This window comes from Phoenix dactylifera, chromosome 1, assembly GCF_051530095.1.
Source record: "Phoenix dactylifera cultivar Ajwa chromosome 1, Ajwa_hap1_PhDact_Kaust_v1.1, whole genome shotgun sequence".
NCBI lineage: Eukaryota > Viridiplantae > Streptophyta > Magnoliopsida > Arecales > Arecaceae > Phoenix > Phoenix dactylifera.
In genome coordinates this window covers 17,065,001-17,086,581 of record NC_143190.1, presented here as the reverse complement: position 1 = coordinate 17,086,581, position 21,581 = coordinate 17,065,001, and the positions used below count along the sequence as shown (strand labels likewise).

Here is a 21,581-nt window from a genome sequence, read left to right as displayed (position 1 = left end):
GGGTGTAATAGAAAGAGATCTTCTCGGTAAAATTCATGAATCAACGGCAATCAAGAAAGCACTTAGCTTTTAACTGATAGCCATGAGAAGTCGAGATTTGTCCCTTAAACCCTAATCTGCAGCACCAAAAACATTAAGTCTCGAAGTAGCATTAATTTCCATTTCTTTTTAGTCTCTAGTTAGATGTTTTGCTTTTCTTCGTATCTTTCAATATTTTTAGGGTAACTGGTGATGATGCTGCATGAAAAGTGAGGAGCAGTTTGATCACTGGGTTTAAATTTCAAAGATCAACCTATAAGTTAAAGGCAAATTGGGTTGAAGAACCCTTCATCTTGGAAATCAAGTTCTTCTCGAGAATTTTCTATTAATGTAGTAAAAAAAAGCCAACTCCTTCATACAATGTATTAAAAACATGCATAGGAAATGACATCCTAATTCAGGCATTAAATTTAGTATAAAATTATATTAGAAATAGGATCGAGTAATAATTCATGCTAGAATCACTCAACCATAAATATTTTAATCTAACTAAAATTTAATACTATCTCTTTAATAAAAAATTTATAGAAAAACTAGAAATAGTACCTGAAGGCTATAATTGTATAATTGTCTGGGCATGAGATCGTAAAAACTTAGACACGTGTGATATAAACGTGTAAGATCTTAAGATATCAACTTCTTGTGGGGTGCTTGCCCCAATTCTCATGCCTTCATGCTTACAAAATAAGAGATTATGCAACTCTAAATTTTGCAGTTGGATAGGTATAGCACAAGTGGATCTAGAAAAAGGAAAGGAAAAATCAGCCTAGAATTCTTGCAATTGTGGTGAAAAGAGCTCCAGTAGATTTCAATCATTTGCGAGTACCAAAATGCTCGCAAGCATGAACAGAAGGATGCAAAGCCAGCACCTCGTGTGGATAGCCGTGGACGCTAAGCGCCACCGCGCCCGTTCCAGCGGACTGTACTCCTGCTGCATTTGTTGTCTGTTCTCAGTGGCAGTACTCATTATCCCATCAGCCAGCTAAACCTCGATGAAAGGGCGTTTCCTCTCTTGATGAGTGTTGGTCTTTTAATAGGCTTCCATCAAACTTATTTCTCTAGATAGTTAGTTCTCTTCATTTATCAATCTCAAGAATTTAATACTTACTTTTTCCATTTAGGTACTGCTTGGTTTTGGAATAAATTGTGAAGGGATAAAAAAAAAATTATTCGAATGAATCTGGAGGTATAAGATTTATTCCATGATATAGAAATTTTATGCCTTTGGTTGGAGAAATGAGCGTATATATCTTTGATGTGTTTTGGATTTTGTAACGATATAGATTTTATCATAAAAATAAAATTGACCTTCCATATTTTTATATTTAGATAATGGGCAATAAAATAACTGGAGGATATAATTTTTTTTGTATAAGTCTATTTCACCAAATTAATTGAATACAATTAAAAACTCTCCACTCCATAAGTTAAAAAAGAAAAAAAAAACAGTGTTTAGCCATAACCACAAAATAAAACTCTCATTCCATGGTTATACGATGGGCCACCGGTTAGACCCAGTTGTGGCCCAACTTAGTTGGCCCACATGCGTTACATAAGCTAGAATAGTGGAAGACTCCCATTTGAAGTCTTCCTCCTCTCTGACGACTTAGGGGTGAAGCAAGAGTCCTAGGGATGCTGAGATCTTAGGGCTTTTTATAAAATAGCTACCTCTCCCACTAGGACCCTCCATCAATGAGCATTGTGCCTCCTCTCTCTTTTCTCCTTTTATCATTGTGTTCGTCGAAAATTGGAGCTAAAGATGCCGCCGAAGTTGAGGTAAAGCCCCGGCTTTCCTCCCCTTTGATTCCTCTTCTCTCCACAGCCCCAAACCACCCTCCGCCGGCCTTGATTTTGTCAAAAATCAACTGAGAAAGAAAACCCATATTTCTGCCCCTTTTTCCTTTTTTTTTTCCGACCATCTTTGCAGCCGATGTTTGTTACCAAGGGCCTCAACCTCTACCTTGTATTGGCTCCTGACAGGAGCTGAAGCCACAACCACCAATGAGTAGGCCGGGATCCGAGAATGACTAAGCAAAGGGCCCTTGTTCATGTTTGTTGGCGGATTTTTCGGCCTCTCGGTGGCTGGTTGCTACCATTGGCTGCTCTTCGCTGCCCGACATCATCATCTGCTGCTACCTTGCCGGACCACCATGACCACAGCCATGGTCTAGCCCCCTTCTTCCCTATTTTGCCAAGAAATAAGAAGAAGAAAGAAAAAAGAGAGAGCGAGAGAAGACCTATCCCTCTCATTCTCTCTAGTGGTTCTCTCTCTTCCCTTCCTCTCTTTCTCTCACCACATGAATTTGTGGAACCTAGTGAAGAGGCTCACCTCCTCTATGGACCCTGGTCAACCCTTGGAAGACGGGATCCTGAATCAACTTAGTGGTTGCCCGCATATCAGCCTTTAGTAACCCTGGCCTCCCCTTCTCGTTCCAAGAGAGGCAAAGCATTCTTCTTTCTCTATCTACAAGATCCATAGAACCCCAGTGAAGGGTCCTATCTCTCTTTGCTATGGATTCAAGTTTACCCCAGCGAGGAGTCCCTAAACTGCTTTGGTACCTAAACGGCATGCTAACCCATCATTCTGGTCCTTGCCAGATACTTTTGGAATTCAGTCATCACCGATCTTTATTAAGTCACTCAAATCATAGTTGATCTTGACCAATTGAGTTCACCTTGTTCAGACCGACTCGGACAGTCGAGCATCGCTGCTTGGTCGACCTTGTCTTTCCTCCACCCTAGTTCGGGTATGAAGCTATACATACTCCAAATTGGATCATTTTTCCAATTTTAACGTATTTTCAGTTCTCTCAAGTTTTGAAGTCGTTGCTGCTGGATTTTAATGGCTTTGAATAAGTTCAGATAATTCGCAAAGTTGAACTTTGAAAGTTCCAAAATGAAAAAAATTAGTAAACCTTATATTCCTTACTAATTTTCGAACTTGTAAGTAGATATTACACTTCTTATTAATTTTCAAACTATCTTATTTTTTATGCATATGGTTTGTCATTGATGATATTATATTTTCTTGAAATAAATGATCAACATATGTATTATGAAAATGATACTTTGTTATGAAAAGCAGTTCAATGAATGTTTCGTAGGAAAGTAATTTGTTTATGAAATATGAATCTTATGATGCTATTTATTGCTTTTTCATCTTTTTATGTGTATGTTTTAAAAAAAAAGTATAACTATTTTTAAGACTCTTAAATAGCTATATATAACCCCTAAAATAGGGAAAGATCAACACCCGAAACTAGTTCTATATGAACATAGGATCTACTAGCGGGTATATAGTTGCCATATAAAATATGATACTTTGTCGATTACGAATACGGGCCATGTTATAGATATAATGTAATCTTAGCATGAATATCTATGAGCAATGCTTTGACCATGATGTGACTAAATGGCAAAGAACGATTTATTATTTTATTTGTACAATATACTTGTAATTATATTTATGAAATATTGATGATATATGCATGCATGATTGGCTTTATGATTTATTTTATCATAGTGTATTATGAAATACTTTATTTTTATAATATTTATTATTTTCTTTAAATGATGCATTATCATAAAAAAATCTATGTTGGATCGAATAAGATTATATAATTTTTTTTTCAAACAAATAGTGTCATTAGGAACAAAGGATGGTCTAGGCTTGGAGTTCGCGTTAACAAACTTAGCGATTTTATAGTAGAATTTTATTTCTCTAATTGATTATAAATTTATTGTTAGTGATTTTCTGAATTTTAAAGATTATAGATTTATGTATTTATATTTGGATTTGAATGCTCTGAACCAGTATAGTTTTTATTACTTAATGAATAATGAAATTGGACATTTTTATTATATTTTACTTGTGATGAATTTATGGACTGATTATGATTGTTGGCTTCGTGTTATGTTCCAAATTTAGGGCGCGATGGGTTATATTACCCCAATAGTATTTTACATCTTAAAATTTTAGTTCTTTTGAATTTCCCTCGATGCCTTGAGGAACAAATAGTCATTGGTTTTCTATTGAAACTATCCATTGGCCATCCATAATGTGAAACACAAAGCACATCCTATCTGCTCATATATGGTATTATGCCTTCTGACTTGCAGGTGTTGGAGCCGCCATTACGTATGTTGTTCGTTATCCACTGGAGCAATATACCGAGTGGAAACTACGATGATGATGTTGCTTGGTGTGCATCCAATATGCTGGAAAAGATAAAAGGTTGTGAATTCGGAATGCTTTGGAACTATCTTGTGCATTCTAGCCGTTAGGAACTGTACTTGACTGCTTGGAAGTTTCTGTATTCCACTTGGCAACATTGTCTCAATGTTGCCGAAGAGTCAAAGTCCCACATATGATCAACCACATGTGAATGAACAAAGACATCAACTTTAATATTAAAATCAAAGTTAACCTCACCTAACCCAATTCCCTTAGTTATCAATTCTCATTCGTGTATCATGGAAGCTTTTTTTTCTTTTTTGGTACAACGGTAATAGAATCGAGCTCAGTCCAAAGAACCTCCCATGTATGGTGGACAGCAAAGGAGGCGACCTAATCTGCAGCTCTATTCATCTTCCAAAATACATAGGCAACCTGAATCGAACGGCATCCCGCTTACAACTTCCGGCGAGCGCTACCTCTAGTGGTCCTAATAGAATGCAAGCCTTCTTCAGCTGCCGCATCATCTTAAAAGAAAAGAACACAGAGGAGGACATAGAAACAGAGTTTCTAAGTGAAGCAGTTGGAGGTTAGATTTGGGGATGATGGATGCTACATTCTTTTTTAGATATGCTTTGACGGAGTTGGAGGATATCTGGCCTGCTGAAGAAGGAATAAAACCAGAACTTTTTTATTCCAAACACTTCCGTTTTACTGTTTGGTCTAAACGGAAGGGTGAATCCTCTAGCTCAAAACAGCAGAGTTTGCTGCAAGACTTACCCTAATTTGTTCTTGAGCAGAAAATATTTCTGAAATATTTCTTTTTGTTCAATGAATCAAAATTCCAGGATTAAATCATTGCTTTTGGCTCAAAGTAGAATGCATATGCTAGTGCACTGCACACAAATCTATTTTGGGATGTGATTACTAATTTTGAAGCCGAATTTGAGCCCATGATGTTGGCTATGTAGATTGATTTAACAATTACTATGTTTAAAGATTTCGTTAAGATGGTTAGCTTTTTTAAGGTTTTATTGTTAGAGCCCTTGTGGGGGCTTGAAGCAAACTAGGAAGTTAAAAATTTCAATCTGTTTAGTATTATGATATGTTTAGTTGCTGGATTAAATTGCTTAAGCAACCATGCCCCATGAACTTAAACTCTTCTTATGGTAAAATTCAGTAGCTCTTTATGAAATTTCTCCCATATATTTTTAAGCTTCATCTTGCCAGAGGCGTTAATTGTTAACCTGAACTGGAACTTCAAGTAATTACTTTCCAGAAGTACAATTAAGTGTTTGAAGTGAGACAACAACCCAATAAAATTTTACATGGTGAAACAGGTTTCTCATAATTATAGTTTTACAACCCAAAAGAGGTCAGTTAAATAATATGATAGGGTAGCTAGGTGCTCTCCTCTTAGCTATCGACAAACTTCAGTTACTGGTCAAATTTGTGCAGTCAGGAGCTTTTGGTGGAATTCAAGAAAAATCTGGGCAAAAAAATCAAAGATTTCAAAGAGAAGATGCTTAATGCTTAACATGTCTTTGTTTCCCAGATGCGTCGTCGTAGCTCTAATCATCTAACTTGGTTACTCCCCTCTCTTCTATATTATAATTCTTCTCTTCTTTTATTCTGAATAAATTTTGGTGACTAACGAGGACTACACCCATTAGTCTCCTTCCTCTCGAACAAAAAAAAAAAAAAGACAAACTACATAATTCATAGATCTGAAAAGAAAAAGAACATGATATCATAAACAACTATTACATCTTCTACGGAAGTTACAAGTCACACATTGAGAGGGTGATTAGCACTCAATCACACTGAGAGAATCCACGGAAGCGGATGCTCCTCCCTCTCTAAATAGTTTTATTGTGAACACATACATCAGATATATATATAGGATCTCCTCTCAAAAAAAAAATGACATCAGAAATAAAACAACCATCGAGCGTTTGCAGAATTCTGTCGAGTCTCAGAAGCAGGTGTCGAGAACGCAGCAGCAACACAAGGCGGCACAGCTGCAAAATAGAGCAAACAACCATCAATTAGCAACATAAACGATTCAAAGAGCGGTCACCATGGCGTCAAATTGCACCATAAAAGAAGGAAATTAAGGGTGGGGTTGGGGCAGAGGTGGCTTAGTTACCATCCTTCCCAGAAGCCCTCGCCTCGGCTCTTGGTCTCCACTGGTGCTTGCGAGGGGTACGGCGCCTCGCCCTTCACCGGATAACCCGCCGGAGGAGGCGCTACGTAGTTCGCCGGGTAGCTTTCGGCCGACGGAGGATAGGCCTGTCCCGGTGGTGGGTATGCTGCAGGTCACATATAGGGAGTCAACCCGTGAATACAAAGAGAGAAAAGAAGAAACCAAGAGAGAGAGAAATCGAATCAGAAACGAGAAGTTCTAAGCTAATACGAGCACATACATGGAGGGGGAGCCTGGTTCCGATCATAAGTACTCATGGCGAGGCCTGGTTGGGAGAAAAATATGGTGAGGGAGATGAAAGGGAGTTGGTCTGAGACGCACAAACGATGAGCTTGGATTGCTTGGCGAAAGAATTATATATTTATAGGGGATCGTGCTATTCAAACTCATTTAACATGCTAGTCTTTTTATTTGACTTTGCCATCTCAGGAAGTCATCCTAAGGGGGCGGGTCGCATTTCTTCGAAGGATACGTCCCTAACGCGGAAACCACACGTCCGGGTGCAGGCCGCCGAGGCCATGGGGTGGGAAACGGGTCAAATACGCCGGCTCTGGCCTTGCAGACGCGTATCCAAGGTCCTTAGGAGCTTTGCGCCGCCTAGCAAACGCCTTTCTTGGGTCTTTCTGTTTACAAATTCCAAGTTCTGGAACCCAGCTGAGATAGATGGTGGCATCTGACCAGAAGAACAGGATACAAAGGTAGATTCGTTGTTGTAATTAGCCACCTACATGAGCAGTCTGACACGAATTTGAGAAGCCAGTGAGATCCTTCTTTCTCAGATGGTATCGAACTTTTCATGTTGAAATCAATTTCCATTGAGACTTGGGTATGCTCATCATTGTGTAGTTCATTACGTAACGAATGTTCTCTACCAATTTGAGAATTCTTGAACTTATTATTTTCCTTCGTCGCTGGTTCAAAGTTTGAGATTTATCTCAAGAATGGGAAGGTAAATTTGATGAAATAGAATGGGTCCAAAATAATACAATGGTAACCTGGACCAAGATTTCTGATCAATGGATTAGTAATGGGTCACAAGACCCCATTCTATCGCCAACTCAAGTCATATAAAGTCTTTCACAAAGTTCTACTAGGGTCATGCTACAATCAAGCTTCTCATAATAGATCCGACATGAACTTAACTCCAGTTAGGCTTAACACTTTGTTGGATTCGGTTAAATCTAACAAAATTGTATTGGTCTCGAACAAAACCCATTCACCCCAGTAAATATAATTAGTTGAAGAATCAAGGTCTAGTCCCAAAAGCTTATGTCGAACTGAAATTTTATCCATAAGGACACTTGATTTGTATCTCCATAGGGATCAAACTTGACCCAGATCGTATCCTAGACACTTGCAATTCTACTTGTGCCGGACGGACAGGCATGGGCACAAGTTTCTGGCAATCAGGCTGGGCATGACCCAAATTTTGAGGCCTGATAAACAGCCGGGCTTGATTTAGCTTCTTTAAAGCTCTCCCGCCTGCCTTTCTCGACTCTTTCTTTGCCGTTCAAAGTAATACGCCCATTCGCAGGCGAGCTTCTTGATCTAATCAATGATAAGCTAAATTTGGTAGACTGCATCTGGTTTGGATGCGTTTGCGTTCTTTGGAGGATGGTTGTCAAAGAAAAAAATGTCACATCCTATGCCACCTCAATCCCTATGGCTGGTGATGCTGGCGAGGGAGATTGCGAACCTATTACTGCTAATTTCAACCATATATATATATATATATACACACACACACACACATATACATGTATGTATGTATGTATACATATACATACACACATATGTATGTATCTGTATGCATACACACGCATGCATGCATACATACATACACACACACATACATACATACATACATACTCTGAGGATGCTTGTTTTTTTTTTAATTTTATTTTGTAAAGGGAGCCTAGAAGGATCACCTGAACTTGTTAAAACAAAAGAACAAGTACAAACCTTAAGAAGCTCTGCATTCTCTGCAGAAAGCTCAGGGTGGAAGTTCAATGATGACTATTAAACTTGATATGGAATGTGCTTACACTGATTTAATGGGGATTTTCTTTTCTATGGCAATATGTACTCTCTTTTTTTTTTTGAAATTTAGTAGGGCCTTATCTTCATCATTTGTACTCCTGTATCACCCCACCGAGGGCTGACTTCAAATGGCATAAAAGCCTCACACCCTCGTCCAAATGGTAACAATCAGAGCAAGTTCTCCGTGGAACATACTAATGAATCTTGTTGAGTAAAATTACTTAAATTTAGAATTCTCATCATCTGGTTTCTCTCTTTGGCTCTATTTAAAAAAACAAGAAAAAAAATTGTAAATATCTCTATGGATATCTAATTTTGCTATAATATCATTTTTCACATTATTGCAATGTGGCTTATTCTCCTCCCATTTGGGGTCAACGCTCGCTCAAAGCTCACGGGATATGCCAAATTATCAGCTAACGTCAGCTATAGTTCGACGAAAGTGCCTACTTATCAACCAACATGAAGATAAGTAGTTCAGCCATCACCATCATCTTTATCAACAAAACTAACCCCCAAATCCTAACCCATCTCAAGCAGACATCTTACGTGGTGGCCGAGCTTTAAACATGAAATATAGCAGAATGGTAGCATTGGAGTTTCAGTTCTTTTGGGAGTACTAGGATTTTCTTTTTGTAATTGACCCGTAATTTTTTCCCATAACTATAGCAATATTTCCTGTGCTCTTGAACAGGATCTGAATTCAGTCTTTTTCCTCATGTTAAGGTTTATGGCTTTGCCAGTTGTGGTTTTTTCTATGAGTGCATCCTCTCCTATTTCCTGCCGGCACAAATGACCACCGTGCTACCCACCAAGTAGCATCTTTTTCACCATAAGAAAGGTGCCACCTCGAGGCTACTGCTTTGCTGACCCAACACTTGTGTTTAGTTTGAGGAGGAATTAATGGATATACATGCATAGCTTGCGTTCTTTCAATTGATAGAAGCAAACAAAATCGCTATGGTATTATTAGAAAAAAAATCACTTAGCCTTATCCAGGTTAGAAACCCAATAGACAAATCTTAAATTTGATCAAATGAGGAAGCCAACCAGCAGTGATTCTTTAGTGCTTTCTGACGGATGATGCAATGCCATTAGAAGATAGATGCCCACTTGTCCATACATTTCATATAGCAATGTAAAAATGAGGAACAAGGGATGCATGGGACTGCCCATAAAACCCAAAAAATAAACGGAATTTTATCATCTGGAAGACACAAACACAGATACACACAAAGTATTTTACCTAAAAACATATAACATGAAAGTCCTATATCCATATCTCGACACTGTGATAAGACGTCTGAAAGATAAAATATTGACTTCTGACCAACAGACAAGGATTGTTACGCGTTCATCAAATGAATGCAAGCATCAGCAGTCGAACAGGCATAGCCAGAATGTCAAGAACTCGTCTACCCACAAGTTATGTACAGATGCAACTCGATTGCCCAGTCAACCTGCATTACCATCCACAAATCAATTAGAAACTTTAAGTGGGAATCTCCTCCCAGATGAAACTATAATTGGAAAAATACATCACTAAAAGCAATAAACTACTCAGCAGAATGCAGAGTAAAAGAATGCCCGTCGGATATGTACCCAAAACACAAAAAGAATGCTTATCTGATTATTGTATATAGGTGTCAGCATTGGACTTAAACGGTGGAAATTTCTTGACCTCAGAAGGAAATCTACCAGTGCATCTACTGCTCATCATCACACATACAAGTTGTAATGGCTTAGGACCTCACGAAAAAAGACTAACCAAAAGATATTATTAGGATTCTTTAGCTCCATATAAATACCCAAGACTGGCCAGCGCATAACCAATGTGGGCCTAAACACATGCGCTATCGGATCCTCCCGGTCCCTGTTTAAGCCCTTGCATCTTTATCAAACTAAGTATCCAAATACATTCAAATCCAATCACAAACACCATGATCAGCTGGTGGGAAATCGTGATGCAGTGTTCCTAGTCCACATAGGTCATGGGCCACATTTGCTTAGATACCATTTATAATAATCCAAGATATCACACAAAAATATTAGCCTGAAGATATTATTTGGATTTCATAACCCATATAAATACCAAGATCTACCAGGTCAATAGCTAGTATAGGACTAAACGTATGCTCGCACAGATCCTCACATAAGTAGAAAAGTATAATACACATGCAAGCATGTAATTCAAACATAAAAAATCACCATCTCAAATAAATGGCTTTTATCATGTTAATAATTGCTTGAGGTTTCAGAAGCCATGGTTACATTAAACATGTACAAAATTGTACTTTGAAAATAGCTATCTAGCCACTATCCTATTGAAATAATTGCTAATAAAACAAGAATAACAAGGATTACTTTGACATTTGCACTGTTCAACCAATTAAAGTTTTATTTTGTTAAGTTCAAAAATCAAAAACATATTCTCACAAAATGTGACAAAATCAAATGAAACCCTCATCTTCTTGTCACTGCCTATTATTTACTGTGACAGGCAGCTATTATAAAGACATTTTTTGTTCCAGAAAACCAAAAATTTGTTCAGAAGCTGGACAAATAACAGCAGTTATCACATTACAACAGTAAATAAGTGTTTCAGAGGGCAACTTTATTAGAGGATATCAGCATTGTGGAAACCTTGTGTGGAACATCACAGAGCAAAATATTTGCTGATCAAAGTGAAGAAGTATTGTAAAATATCTGATCAAAGCATATAACAAATTGGTCCTACAGAAAGGTCAGAATAGTAATGAAGATTCCAAGCGACATCTCCGTGCTTCCACAAGATCGGTAAAGACCAAAGAAAGGCCATTTTCTTGAGCATTCTACTATAAATTTGCTGAAAGATAGATAACAGGCCAATAATGATCATGAGTTTACATATAGGGTTCAAAGTTACCTTAAAAGCAGATACAATTAGATCACCAGTCAGTCACAAAATCCTTGTAATTGACACCTTCAGATATAGAATCTAGTCTCCTATTTTCCCCCTCTAAAACAAAAAAACAACATATTAGCAACCAGATAGTGAGGGAAAAAAGAAAATTAAGATTCTCACCTTTACATTCTCCAGAAGAATCTGAGAAGTTATTTGCTTCAGGTGGAAGAAAAAGAGATCTACCATAATTCTCTATTATACCTAACAAGCAAAGAAAAGCAAAGTCATTTGATATTCTTCATGGGAAAAAGGGGACTTCATAGGGGATAGCAGTAAGTGTAACTATACAGAAAATGCAGTCATTGAGACACACCAGCACTCTGAGCAAAATGATCTGCTAAATCTGAAAAACATAAATCCTGAGGAATCTGACTTAAGAATCCAAATGGCTCATCCAGTAGTAGAGAATTTAATGGTTGTCCAGTCAACTCTGAGTTGCTGAAGGATCCAGCAGGTGCATCCCCTATTAGTCGGTGTGTTTCTAAGAAACCACTATCAGTATAGAATGGAAACTCAGAATTGCTTGCATAGGTAGGTTCTGACTTTATAGCTGTGCCATTAATTCCTATAAGTCTTCCCATGGTCGAGCTCTGCGTCGACAACATGCTTGTTGAAGTTTCCAAGCTCCCAGTAAGAATGGAAGCATCACCACCAAGCTGAACGCCTTCTCCTGCTGGCCTACCATTTATGATAGCACTGGCAGTGGCTCCGTTGCAAAGCATGCTATCTAACCTTGAAGACATAGATGCATGTTCTGGCAAATAGCATGATGGTGTTTGCTGCACTGAAACAAGTAAGAGAAGATATAACATTTATTATTTTGCATGCTAAAATGAGATAATGAAATTAAGTTTATCATAAACTTATGCATGGCAATCAACAGTATCCCAAAGATGCAAGAAACAGGGTTGACTTCAAACATGGTAGTGTATGGCTCAAGCAAGGCATGTGATTGACTCAAAACCAAGGAATATCTAATGAATGACAGTGACTCCATCAAATGATGTTTGGAAATATTTGCTTTGCCAACTAGCTCTTATTAAATAAGTTTAAACTGATAAATACACTTTCATATTCTGGTAGACATGCTAGATTCCATTTGCCATTTTTGACAGAAACAACTATCTTTGTCCCTTCAAGCTTTCACCCAGGAGATCTGCCGTAAATGATTCAGATGTTCTCAAAACAAATAATCCATCCTAACTTCCATAGACAATAACCTAACTAGGTACAACAAATAGTAGGTCCCAATGTTTTGAAACTCAGAGCAAAAAAAAAGGTATCTGATTTGTGTTCTAATTTTTGTGAAAGCACGAAGCAACAAGACAAGGTTACGTCCCCATGGAGAAGTCATAAGTCTATTCCTACTTTATCCTTAAGAAATACTATATATCTATAGAAAAATAAATAAGTCAATATGAAATTTTAGCATGAGCAGAAAGATCAGCCTAATAATCTCATCCAGCAAATTACAGCCTAAGACAAAAGACATCATATGGGTGCCCCTACCAATACCAAAAGGATTTTCCACTTGAAATTGATACTTCCAAGCATGAAGAAGGCACTAAATATGTCTTATGTTATGCATAGTTCAAAATAGCTGCTCCATTCGATTGCCTATGGATCAGGGTGGCATTGTGATGAGGGTCAGGGACCATCAAGTTGCCAAGAAAGAAATTGTCATACAGCATGTTTTGAGTGTGCTTAATGGCTGCAATATTCTTTGGGTGCAACTACTTTGGTATAAGCATGGTAATATTGACACCTGGGAGGAGAGGCCTTTGAAGCGAGTATGCAATTGGTGGAGGCTCCTTTTAACTAATGCCCGCAATATCATGAAAGGTTTGCTCCATAACCCAGGCAATCAAACAAGGGTCTATTCATAGCCATGGGCCTCTGAGATTCCCCTGGCTTATGAGCCTACTTATTTCAAAACTAATGTGGATGTTTCCCACATGAAGGTTACTAATTTAATTTCACATGTACCAGTTGGATCAGTTGCCATGGCCCAGATTCTTCAAATGCCTATTTGTAGACGCAATCTTAAGGACATCTGGATCTAGATAAATGATACTCGTGGGCATGCTAAAGCAAGTTCAGTGAACTGCTACTTCAACACATTACTAATCAATTCCCCAAGTGGGTCAATTGGAGACAGGCAATGCAGTTTGTTCTCTGAAACAACTGATCACCTATTGTTCAAGTGTCATCATGCAAGACTAGTTGGAAACTATGAATGGTACTTAACAGTCCAGCATCCAAGCGCCTCATTGGTATGGCACTTTTTTACTATTATATTAATGGGAAATCTGGAAGAATAGGAATGCGAAGGATTTTACTGATAACATGGCCACAATGGGACTGTTACATAGAACTATGATTTTATGTGCTCAGTGTCAGCAGACTAATATGGTCCCAGAGTATAGGTTTACTTCTAAGTTTATTTTATGGGAACCACCTCCTTGTCATTAGATAAGTGAATGCTGATGGCTCTTTTCATCAGAGTTGACAGTAATCTGAAGCAGGTTTTGTTTTGCTGAAGCATGTTTTGTTTTCCAGACTAACGAGGCCTATGCTGTTCATCCAGGGGTGAGAATACTTCCCGCACATAGCCCATTGTTTGCAGAAGCCAGGGCACTGTAAAAGGTTTGCATACTGCTACTAAATTTGGCTAGCAAATTTTTGAAGGTAGAAACCCACAAATTATGTTGAAGTTGTAAGTTTTCTTTCGAGTTTGTAAAGCTAATGTACAAAGACAGCTTGGCTCTCTTTGCAACACCAGAGCTGAGTGGTATAATAACCATTAATCTCAAATCAAAAACAAAAAGAAAAAGAAAAAATCTTAGCCGCTTCACAGCTACAGATGACATGAACATAGTTGTAGATTAGTGACTGACATGCAGTCTTAAATGTGTTGGCTGCACCTCATAAGAATATTGTTATCTAAAAATCATCTCCAACAAAAAACTAGCCAACAATTCTCTTATCGAGAAGGGAAAAAAGAATTTGATAAAAAAAAGAAATCCACATTATGCACCATAAACTTTAGACAAGTAATTCACAGGTAATAAACAAAATAGAGAAGCAGCCATAGAATTACATACAAGATGAAGGAAAAGGAAGTGAGGCACCAGGTGGCAACTGGTGTTTGGGTCAGGCCAACCTCCCTGATCCAAACACAACCAGCACACTACCAGGTTGGGCTACTTCCTGCAAAACCGCTATGAGTTGGATTGAGACAGACTTGACTTGGGGGAGGAGAAAAAGAATTAACTGGAAAAGAAAGCATAGAAGCGCAATGAACAGTGGCAGCCTTCAGTGATGACAAGTGAGTGACAGATAATGGTAGGCCCTGGCAGTGCAACAAGTGAAGGGTGACAGGGAAGCAGGTCGCAACTGGGTAACAAGTGGTGGCAAGGCAACATAGGGATGATAGGAGCATAGCTAGCCAACAAGGATGAGAAATCAAGGAGAGAGAGGTAGGATTAGGTGGGAAGGGAAGAGAGGATGCAGAAGAGGACAAAAGTGGAGTAGGAAGAGGAGAGGAGGCAGGAAAGATGCAAGGGAAGTTAAAGGGAGAATAGAGAAGGGAGAACATGGGAGAAGGGGGAACAAAAATATTTCAAGCAGACAGCTAGGATCCACTCGATCCAACTTACCCATCAAAATGTTAGCCTTCATTCCACTTAAAGTACACTCTGGAGTGTGGTGCACATGGGTCAAATTAGGTGGGTCAGCTGTGGGTCAGATCGCTTTAAGCTGGTTTGGCTATTTCATTTGAATGTATAAGAGCAAGCATCAAACCCTGGGATGTATGGTGCTCTACTTTCTCTTTTTGGCCTTTCATGATATAAGAGAAGGCCGTTTACAATCTTGCTATCAACATTCCATGTTAAGAAAGATATAACTTAGAATACATTATTATCCTCAGCTTCCAAAAGATATAATATTAAAAGTTTGGTGAGATTCCAAATAACTACTCAATAATCACTATCGTGTATATGATATCTCAACATCTAGCATATCGATCTTTAAGCATCTCATGGTTATAACCACATTGCTGCTCAAACACAATGTAAAGTTTTAGCGCACAAACATGCCTCACAACACAGCAAAGTCACAAAATTTTAATCAGATTACAGAAAAATCAGAAGCTTTAGTTTTCAAGAAACCTAACTAATTGATCAACTATATATATAAAAGAACCTCATTCCATTTATGTAAGGCCAAATATAACAGTCAAGCTATGATTCCAAAAAAAATATCAAAGTAATGAACAAAAAATATGACAAAAGATCAAAAAAACAAAAGCAAGGAAAGAGCCATACATGTGGAAGAATTAGAGCCATTAGAAAGAGGCATAGAAGCAACACCAGATGGACATACTTTGTGCATAAGCTCAACCTGTTTCTCTAGAAGCTTGTTGAATACCAATATTTGGTTCTTAAGCATCAGTCTAACATGATACGCCTTGAAAAATTCTTGATTCTCTTTTTCTAGTCTTTGCCAAACTGGAAAGCAAACGAAAGATGCAGCCATTAAGAGAATAACTTCATTTGATGCACATGCTTGTAAAAAGCGAAACAGTGGAGCTTCTTATATACCACAATCATATGTCCTAAGTCACTGTGTCTTAATTGCTTCAGAAGGCATGTTTTACAGCCTTGATAACATTTGGAAATCATACAAAAATTAACATTTTTCTCTCATTCAGTTAGCTGATTGTAATTTGCTAGAAGAACAATTGAGGGAATCAATGATGGATTAGATATACAGTACTAAACAATAACATATCAACCAGATAAATTGCTAACACTGGTTTAAAAAAAATAACTTGACAATATCATCACATTTGTGATGTGCCGAGGCTTTCAGCCATTGGCCCATACCAGAGAGGATGTCCCCAATATAATGACATCCTCGTGCCAGTAGAAGAAACTGATTATATGAATCCACTCCCCAATTGAAGGAAAAATGATTTAGAACTAAGAAAGCAGAATAGGATTTAATGCTATAGCCAAAGGAAATAGCAGAACAGATTGTCTTGTCTTACAATAAATCTAACCCCTATTTGGCTAGCTCACACTTCTTCGTACACTGCATTGTGTTTTTAAGCCATCAATTGTTTTCTGCATGCTTGCAGTCAATCATGGCTCAAGGGCAGCAAAACAAGAGGAAAATCTAGAAGTCATAACGGTTGACTTGCTAGAAATATTTGACATTCAACACTGACAACAGGCTTGCCTTCCTCGTCTCTCGCCCCCCTTTCTCTCTCCATCTCTCTTACCTTAAGTTTGATATCAGAGATTTATAAGTTCTATGGTGGATAGCAGAAATAGCCAAGGTTACACCAATGCAGGGAAATGCAGCTTACGTAGGACGAAAGAGTTGTCAACATATGGAGAAGAAATACATTAACATGTCATAGAGAGCATGCTGAAGCCCCGACATATAGCTGAATACTACACCAATTCAAGAACCAATGCAGTAACAGAGCCAAAGAGGTGGTAATAATAACCCAGTGGAATTTCATAATTGCTTTCACAATCACACATATCATGAGTAAAGTCAGCAAAAGCACTTACAAGCAGATACCAACTATCATAAGGCTGACTTTCATCATTTCCATGTAATCATTTATTTTGACAAAATTGCGGTGGAGATAAGCACAGAAAATTACTTGGATTGACCATTAGTTTAAAGAAAGTAAAACATGAGTGAAGATCACTTGATGAGCAAATAAATCATTCTCATGGAACTTACTGGAGGAAAATATGAAAGGTGACATCAAGAGAAAATTACTGCATGGAAGTAGCTGAAGCCAGGTAACAAAATCATGGACTTTTGCCCTTTTATTAAATGAAAAGCACCAATTAACACCTCTAAAGTAAAACAAGACAGTGTGGAATTAAGGTAAATTTAATAACAGGAACCAGATGTTGAACCAAAAAACGCCCACAGAGAGAAATTTGTGCACATGAGATTATAAGGTTAGCCCATAGTATTTATGTCTACAAAAAGAACAACTTACATCTTCTCTAGAGATGTGGTTTAAACAAGGATCGCCAAACCGTGCCTAACCAGCTAGTTCAGGGCATATCAAACCGGACCGGTCAAGGACAAAAAGGTCCAGCTTTTAATGTCAAGATAGCCGGCTAACCTTTATAATATCCTCAGTTCTGCCACATTTTGCAATTATTAACCCCCCCCCCCCCCCGCGCGCCGCGCCGCTCGCTTGCGATGAGTACCCCCCGCGCGTGATTTCAAGAAAGACCCCCGCTCCACCGCTCGCAAACACCCCCCCTCCCCCGGTGACTGCTCGTGATGGTCTGATAAGTCATTACCTCCCTCTCCCTCTACCTCTCTGGCATGCACACTCGGCTTAGGGTTAGGGTTTGCCGAGGTGGCCCCACTCCTTCCTCTCTCTCTCTCTCATGCACGTGCGCACGATTTAGGGTTAGGGTTTGTTGAGGTGGCCCTCCCCTTCTCCCTCTCCCTCCCTCCTCTCTCTCTCTCTCTCTCTCTCTCTCTCTCTCTCTCTCTTCCACTCTCCTTTCCTCCCTCTCCCCCTCCCTCTTCAGCTCTCCTTGTTATGCTATCAAACTGTTATGGACCATTATAATGTTTTGACATGACATTATTATTAGTTGCTCAAAGATGACATAATATAACATTACAGTACTAACTAAAGACAAATAAAAGCATTCTATATTAAGGTCTCTTTGCATTATGATGTCTGTTGATAATAATTTTGCAACATATAATAGCTTATCTATAGCATATCAAAAAGAGAGTTTCAAATTTAGGTCATGTTTTGTCAATTTATTGTTCCCAAAATAACCTAGATTCCATGCTATAAAGTTCTTTACATGCCAAACAATGTGCAACTTCAAGATTACTTTAAAAAAAAAAAAATTGTGGTCTTTTTGTTCTACAAAACACAGACAATACGCATCCCTCCTCATCTCTCCTACAAAACCAAACAAATAAAATTGTGCTGAAAAATATGCTTCTTTCCTACTAAATCTGGAACCAAAATGCTCTATATTCAAAGTCCATTTCCAACACTCAGCATCTCCCTCATCTACCCTAACAAGTTGGACTTACTAAGAGAGGTAGATTCTAAATGGTTCCCATCCAGAGAGGTCTCACAGACCTCTCCCTCATTTGTCCTAGCAAAACCATTCCTCCCGATACACATTCTTAACAATTTTAACATTAGCCTTCCTCATGAAATTAGACTCTTTAATTCCTTTCCCATTTTGGTCCAAAATTCTCTCTCATCACCCCCAACTTCCCGAAAAAAAATTCCTATCCGTTGATCACCTTCTTTCCAGTATGGGAAATTGTTTTCCTTCATACTCTTTGATTTTCTCCCCTTCCTAGAGTAAAACAATAAATAAATAAATGATTCTGAATTTATTAACTGATGGCATGACATCCATTCATTACGTGTTTTTGAATTTTATTTTTTCTTGTTTAAATAATATTTCAGAATTCTCTATTTTTATTTTTGCTTTTCTATTGTATTTTATTCTCTTTCATGTTTTACATTTGTTCTCTTTGATATCATTTTCTTTGTTTTATTTGTTCATTTTTAATTCTAAATTAAACTTGCCTTCTTTCTCTACATAGTTTCCTTGATCAGCCAAAGAAAAGCCAATTAATGCACCCAATACCATTTTCATTTATTCACTTACATCTCTCATGCCTAGATTTTCTTGCTCTTTCCTTTTCATCACATTCAATCTATCTCAAAATCTCTTTCCTTGCATAACTATGTGATTAGTCTTTGATAGTTTCCACAAAAATACCTTGCCCATGCACAGTCGTCTAGGTGCAAACTTATGCACTAACATGGCAGTGTATGATTAAAATTGACTGATGTATAGCCTCGCAATCCCTAGCTGACACATCATTTGAGTGAAGGCATAAAATATAGCATATTCAACACCCAATTTGTTTTATATGGTTCAATACAACACACAATTTATAGTGTACAAGAACCGGCCTGCTAACAAATTCATGAGATTGGATAGGCTCATATGACCTCTTTGTACTATAATCATGGCCCAATCATCTTTATCTTCAATTCATCTCAAAAGATTTAAGCTAATTTAACCCCTTAACCAGCAACACCTGTCTCACACTGGTGTCCTCAGCTCCACTTCAAGTTTTTAAAGAAAAATTAACTAATTAATCATCCTCTCTCTTCAGCTCCCTCTAATCCATGCCCAAGTGCCTATGCCTATCTCTCCATCTCTCCATTATACAATTTCCCTTTACTAATAATGTACTCCTAGGTTGGTGTTTGCAATTGCCCTCACATGAAAAGATGGAAATCTCTAGATATCATAAGAGAAACAAGGTATATGTACTGTGTGCATGAGATATCTAAAAAACAGGAACAGCCTATATTTCCTCCTGATTTTAGTTTATATCCAATTTTAACAACATTAAAAAATAAAATCAGGCATTTTACGTACCATAGTCTTATTTATACTATTTATAATACATTCTTACATGTGCATTGAATATGTTAAACTACCGATTGCCTGCTAAATATAATGCTCGAATGTATTAATCAACAAATTTATTATCAACTCTAATACTTTCATCTTAATGTCTTTAACTATTCTGTTTGACTTTATCAAGCTTTATTTAATGTGAGTCCAATGCAGGGATTTGTTGAAAAACACCCTTTTTTAAGAAACAAAGAAATTAAGATATTACATTTTTTAAACAATAAATTAAAAAGATACATATTTCTCATATATAGTAATTATCAGTAATTTTAATTGCATAACCAGCAACTAGTATTTGCAAAAGATTTTACACAACTTTCGTACTTCTTTTTTTTGTTGTTGTTGGTCATGACATGCACTGCACATGCAAGTATGCTAGAGATGATATTACATCAGGATAGGAAGTGGTCTACGTCAATGGTATTTGTACCCATAGTATCGTAATTCATAGGGGGCACCTATTCCTGCTCTGTGCCCCACAGGGCATGAGTCATCTGTACCAGCAAGGTAAGCTACTTTCATAGAAGATGCTTGAGGGAAAAACAAGATTTCTATGGCATAATGGATCGAGCAAAAAAGCTCAAGGTTGTTTCTGCTTTATTTTCATCAAATCAAATGAACAACAGTGAATTGTATCAAGATAGGCAGGAAACTTAGGAAACCATAAAGAAGAGAGTAATAGTATCGTGCATAGTCCATTACATCCAGATCAGATAAACAGCCACATACGTGATTTGTCTGGCAGCCAATAAATGATAGTGTTGAGTGCAACAATGCAGAGGCAGGGTTGAACTTTTTTCATGTGGTTGGGACGAGGGGGGGGGGGGGGGGGGGAACAGGTTTGATGATGGTGGGCAAACATGGTCAAGAAGGTTTGACGATGGTGGGCAAACATGGTCAAGAGTGGTGGAAAGTGTATTGTTCATACAAAGCAAATTAATAATGCTCTCAGAGGTGAAGGAAGAAGGCAAGATTCAATGGGGGTCATAAGGAGCAACCAAACAGCCAGATTCAAGCACACTTTGATAATTTCACTGCAGACAGGCATTTGTAATTATCAAAGCAGACAAACCGAAACATTGGAGTAATGTCAACCTATAGTTGAAAATCACCAAATCTAATATAGGTAGATAAATTTAAATCTAATAACAAAAGAAGCCCTAAATATCAAGAAAAATGCGCAGCAATATGATGATGAGCAGGAAACTACTCTTCAGTTCAGGTATAAGAGTCCACAACACATCAATTCACATTACAGTGAGTCACTTATCAAATTTCTGACAACATACATGGAATATATCATGGAATTACTTTCTACTCAAATAAAGGTCTTAGAATGCAAATCTTGTCTATAATTTAGAACTTTACAACTTGCAAAATCATACGACAAGAATGTTCATCATTATTGATCGCAGTATAACAACGGATTTATAGGCCATATTCTGTTACTAAGAAGCATTTTGACTGTTCTCCTCATAAGATACAGTCATGCTTCTTTCATATTGTTTATAGTAGCACATATGCAGCTTCATATGTAGTACAGCTGCACCTTCAATTCTTCATATTTCCAATATATACTACATTATTTTCGCATATGATTGGAAAATAATTAGAAAATAAAAGGATTGCAAAATCCATATGCAACAACTTCAA

General features: G+C 37.7%; 2 protein-coding genes across 5 annotated transcripts in view; both read right to left on the bottom strand.

Annotated features, from left to right (window-relative positions):
• Window positions 1-5,941: 5,941 nt before the first annotated feature.
• On the bottom strand, window positions 5,942-6,798 carry LOC103714430 (protein CYSTEINE-RICH TRANSMEMBRANE MODULE 9-like). The gene is made up of 3 exons (XM_008801671.6): window positions 6,640-6,798; window positions 6,363-6,525; window positions 5,942-6,234 (listed from the first exon to the last, which is right to left on the bottom strand). The coding sequence occupies exons 1-3, from the start codon at window positions 6,674-6,676 to the stop codon at window positions 6,189-6,191; spliced, it is 246 nt and encodes an 81-aa protein (XP_008799893.1). The 5' UTR covers window positions 6,677-6,798; the 3' UTR covers window positions 5,942-6,188.
• Window positions 6,799-9,521: 2,723 nt separating this feature from the next.
• LOC103714431 (uncharacterized) overlaps window positions 9,522-21,581 on the bottom strand; it is a 14,562-nt gene continuing 2,502 nt past the window's right edge. For 2 of the 4 annotated variants that reach the window (XM_008801672.5, XM_008801673.5), the window contains exons 4-8: window positions 15,732-15,914; window positions 11,717-12,187; window positions 11,524-11,604; window positions 11,365-11,457; window positions 9,522-9,919 (exon numbers count right to left, since the gene is read on the bottom strand). In XM_008801672.5, the coding sequence (XP_008799894.3) occupies window positions 11,387-11,457; window positions 11,524-11,604; window positions 11,717-12,187; window positions 15,732-15,914 (806 nt within the window). In that variant the 3' untranslated portion in view covers window positions 9,522-9,919; window positions 11,365-11,386. The remainder of the gene's footprint in view (window positions 9,920-11,364; window positions 11,458-11,523; window positions 11,605-11,716; window positions 12,188-15,731; window positions 15,915-21,581) is intronic. The other 2 variants (XM_008801674.5, XM_088721051.2) reach the window with 1 other exon arrangement.

Excerpts from the sequence above, each read along its gene's own strand:
- LOC103714430 (XM_008801671.6), bottom strand. The coding sequence starts at position 6,676 with ATGAGTACTTATGATCGGAACCAGGCTCCCCCTCCAT. Across the intron at positions 6,526-6,639 it reads GAACCAGGCTCCCCCTCCAT|CATACCCACCACCGGGACAG; the intron begins GTATGTGCTCGT and ends TGTGACCTGCAG. Across the intron at positions 6,235-6,362 it reads GAGGGCTTCTGGGAAGGATG|CTGTGCCGCCTTGTGTTGCT; the intron begins GTAACTAAGCCA and ends TCTATTTTGCAG.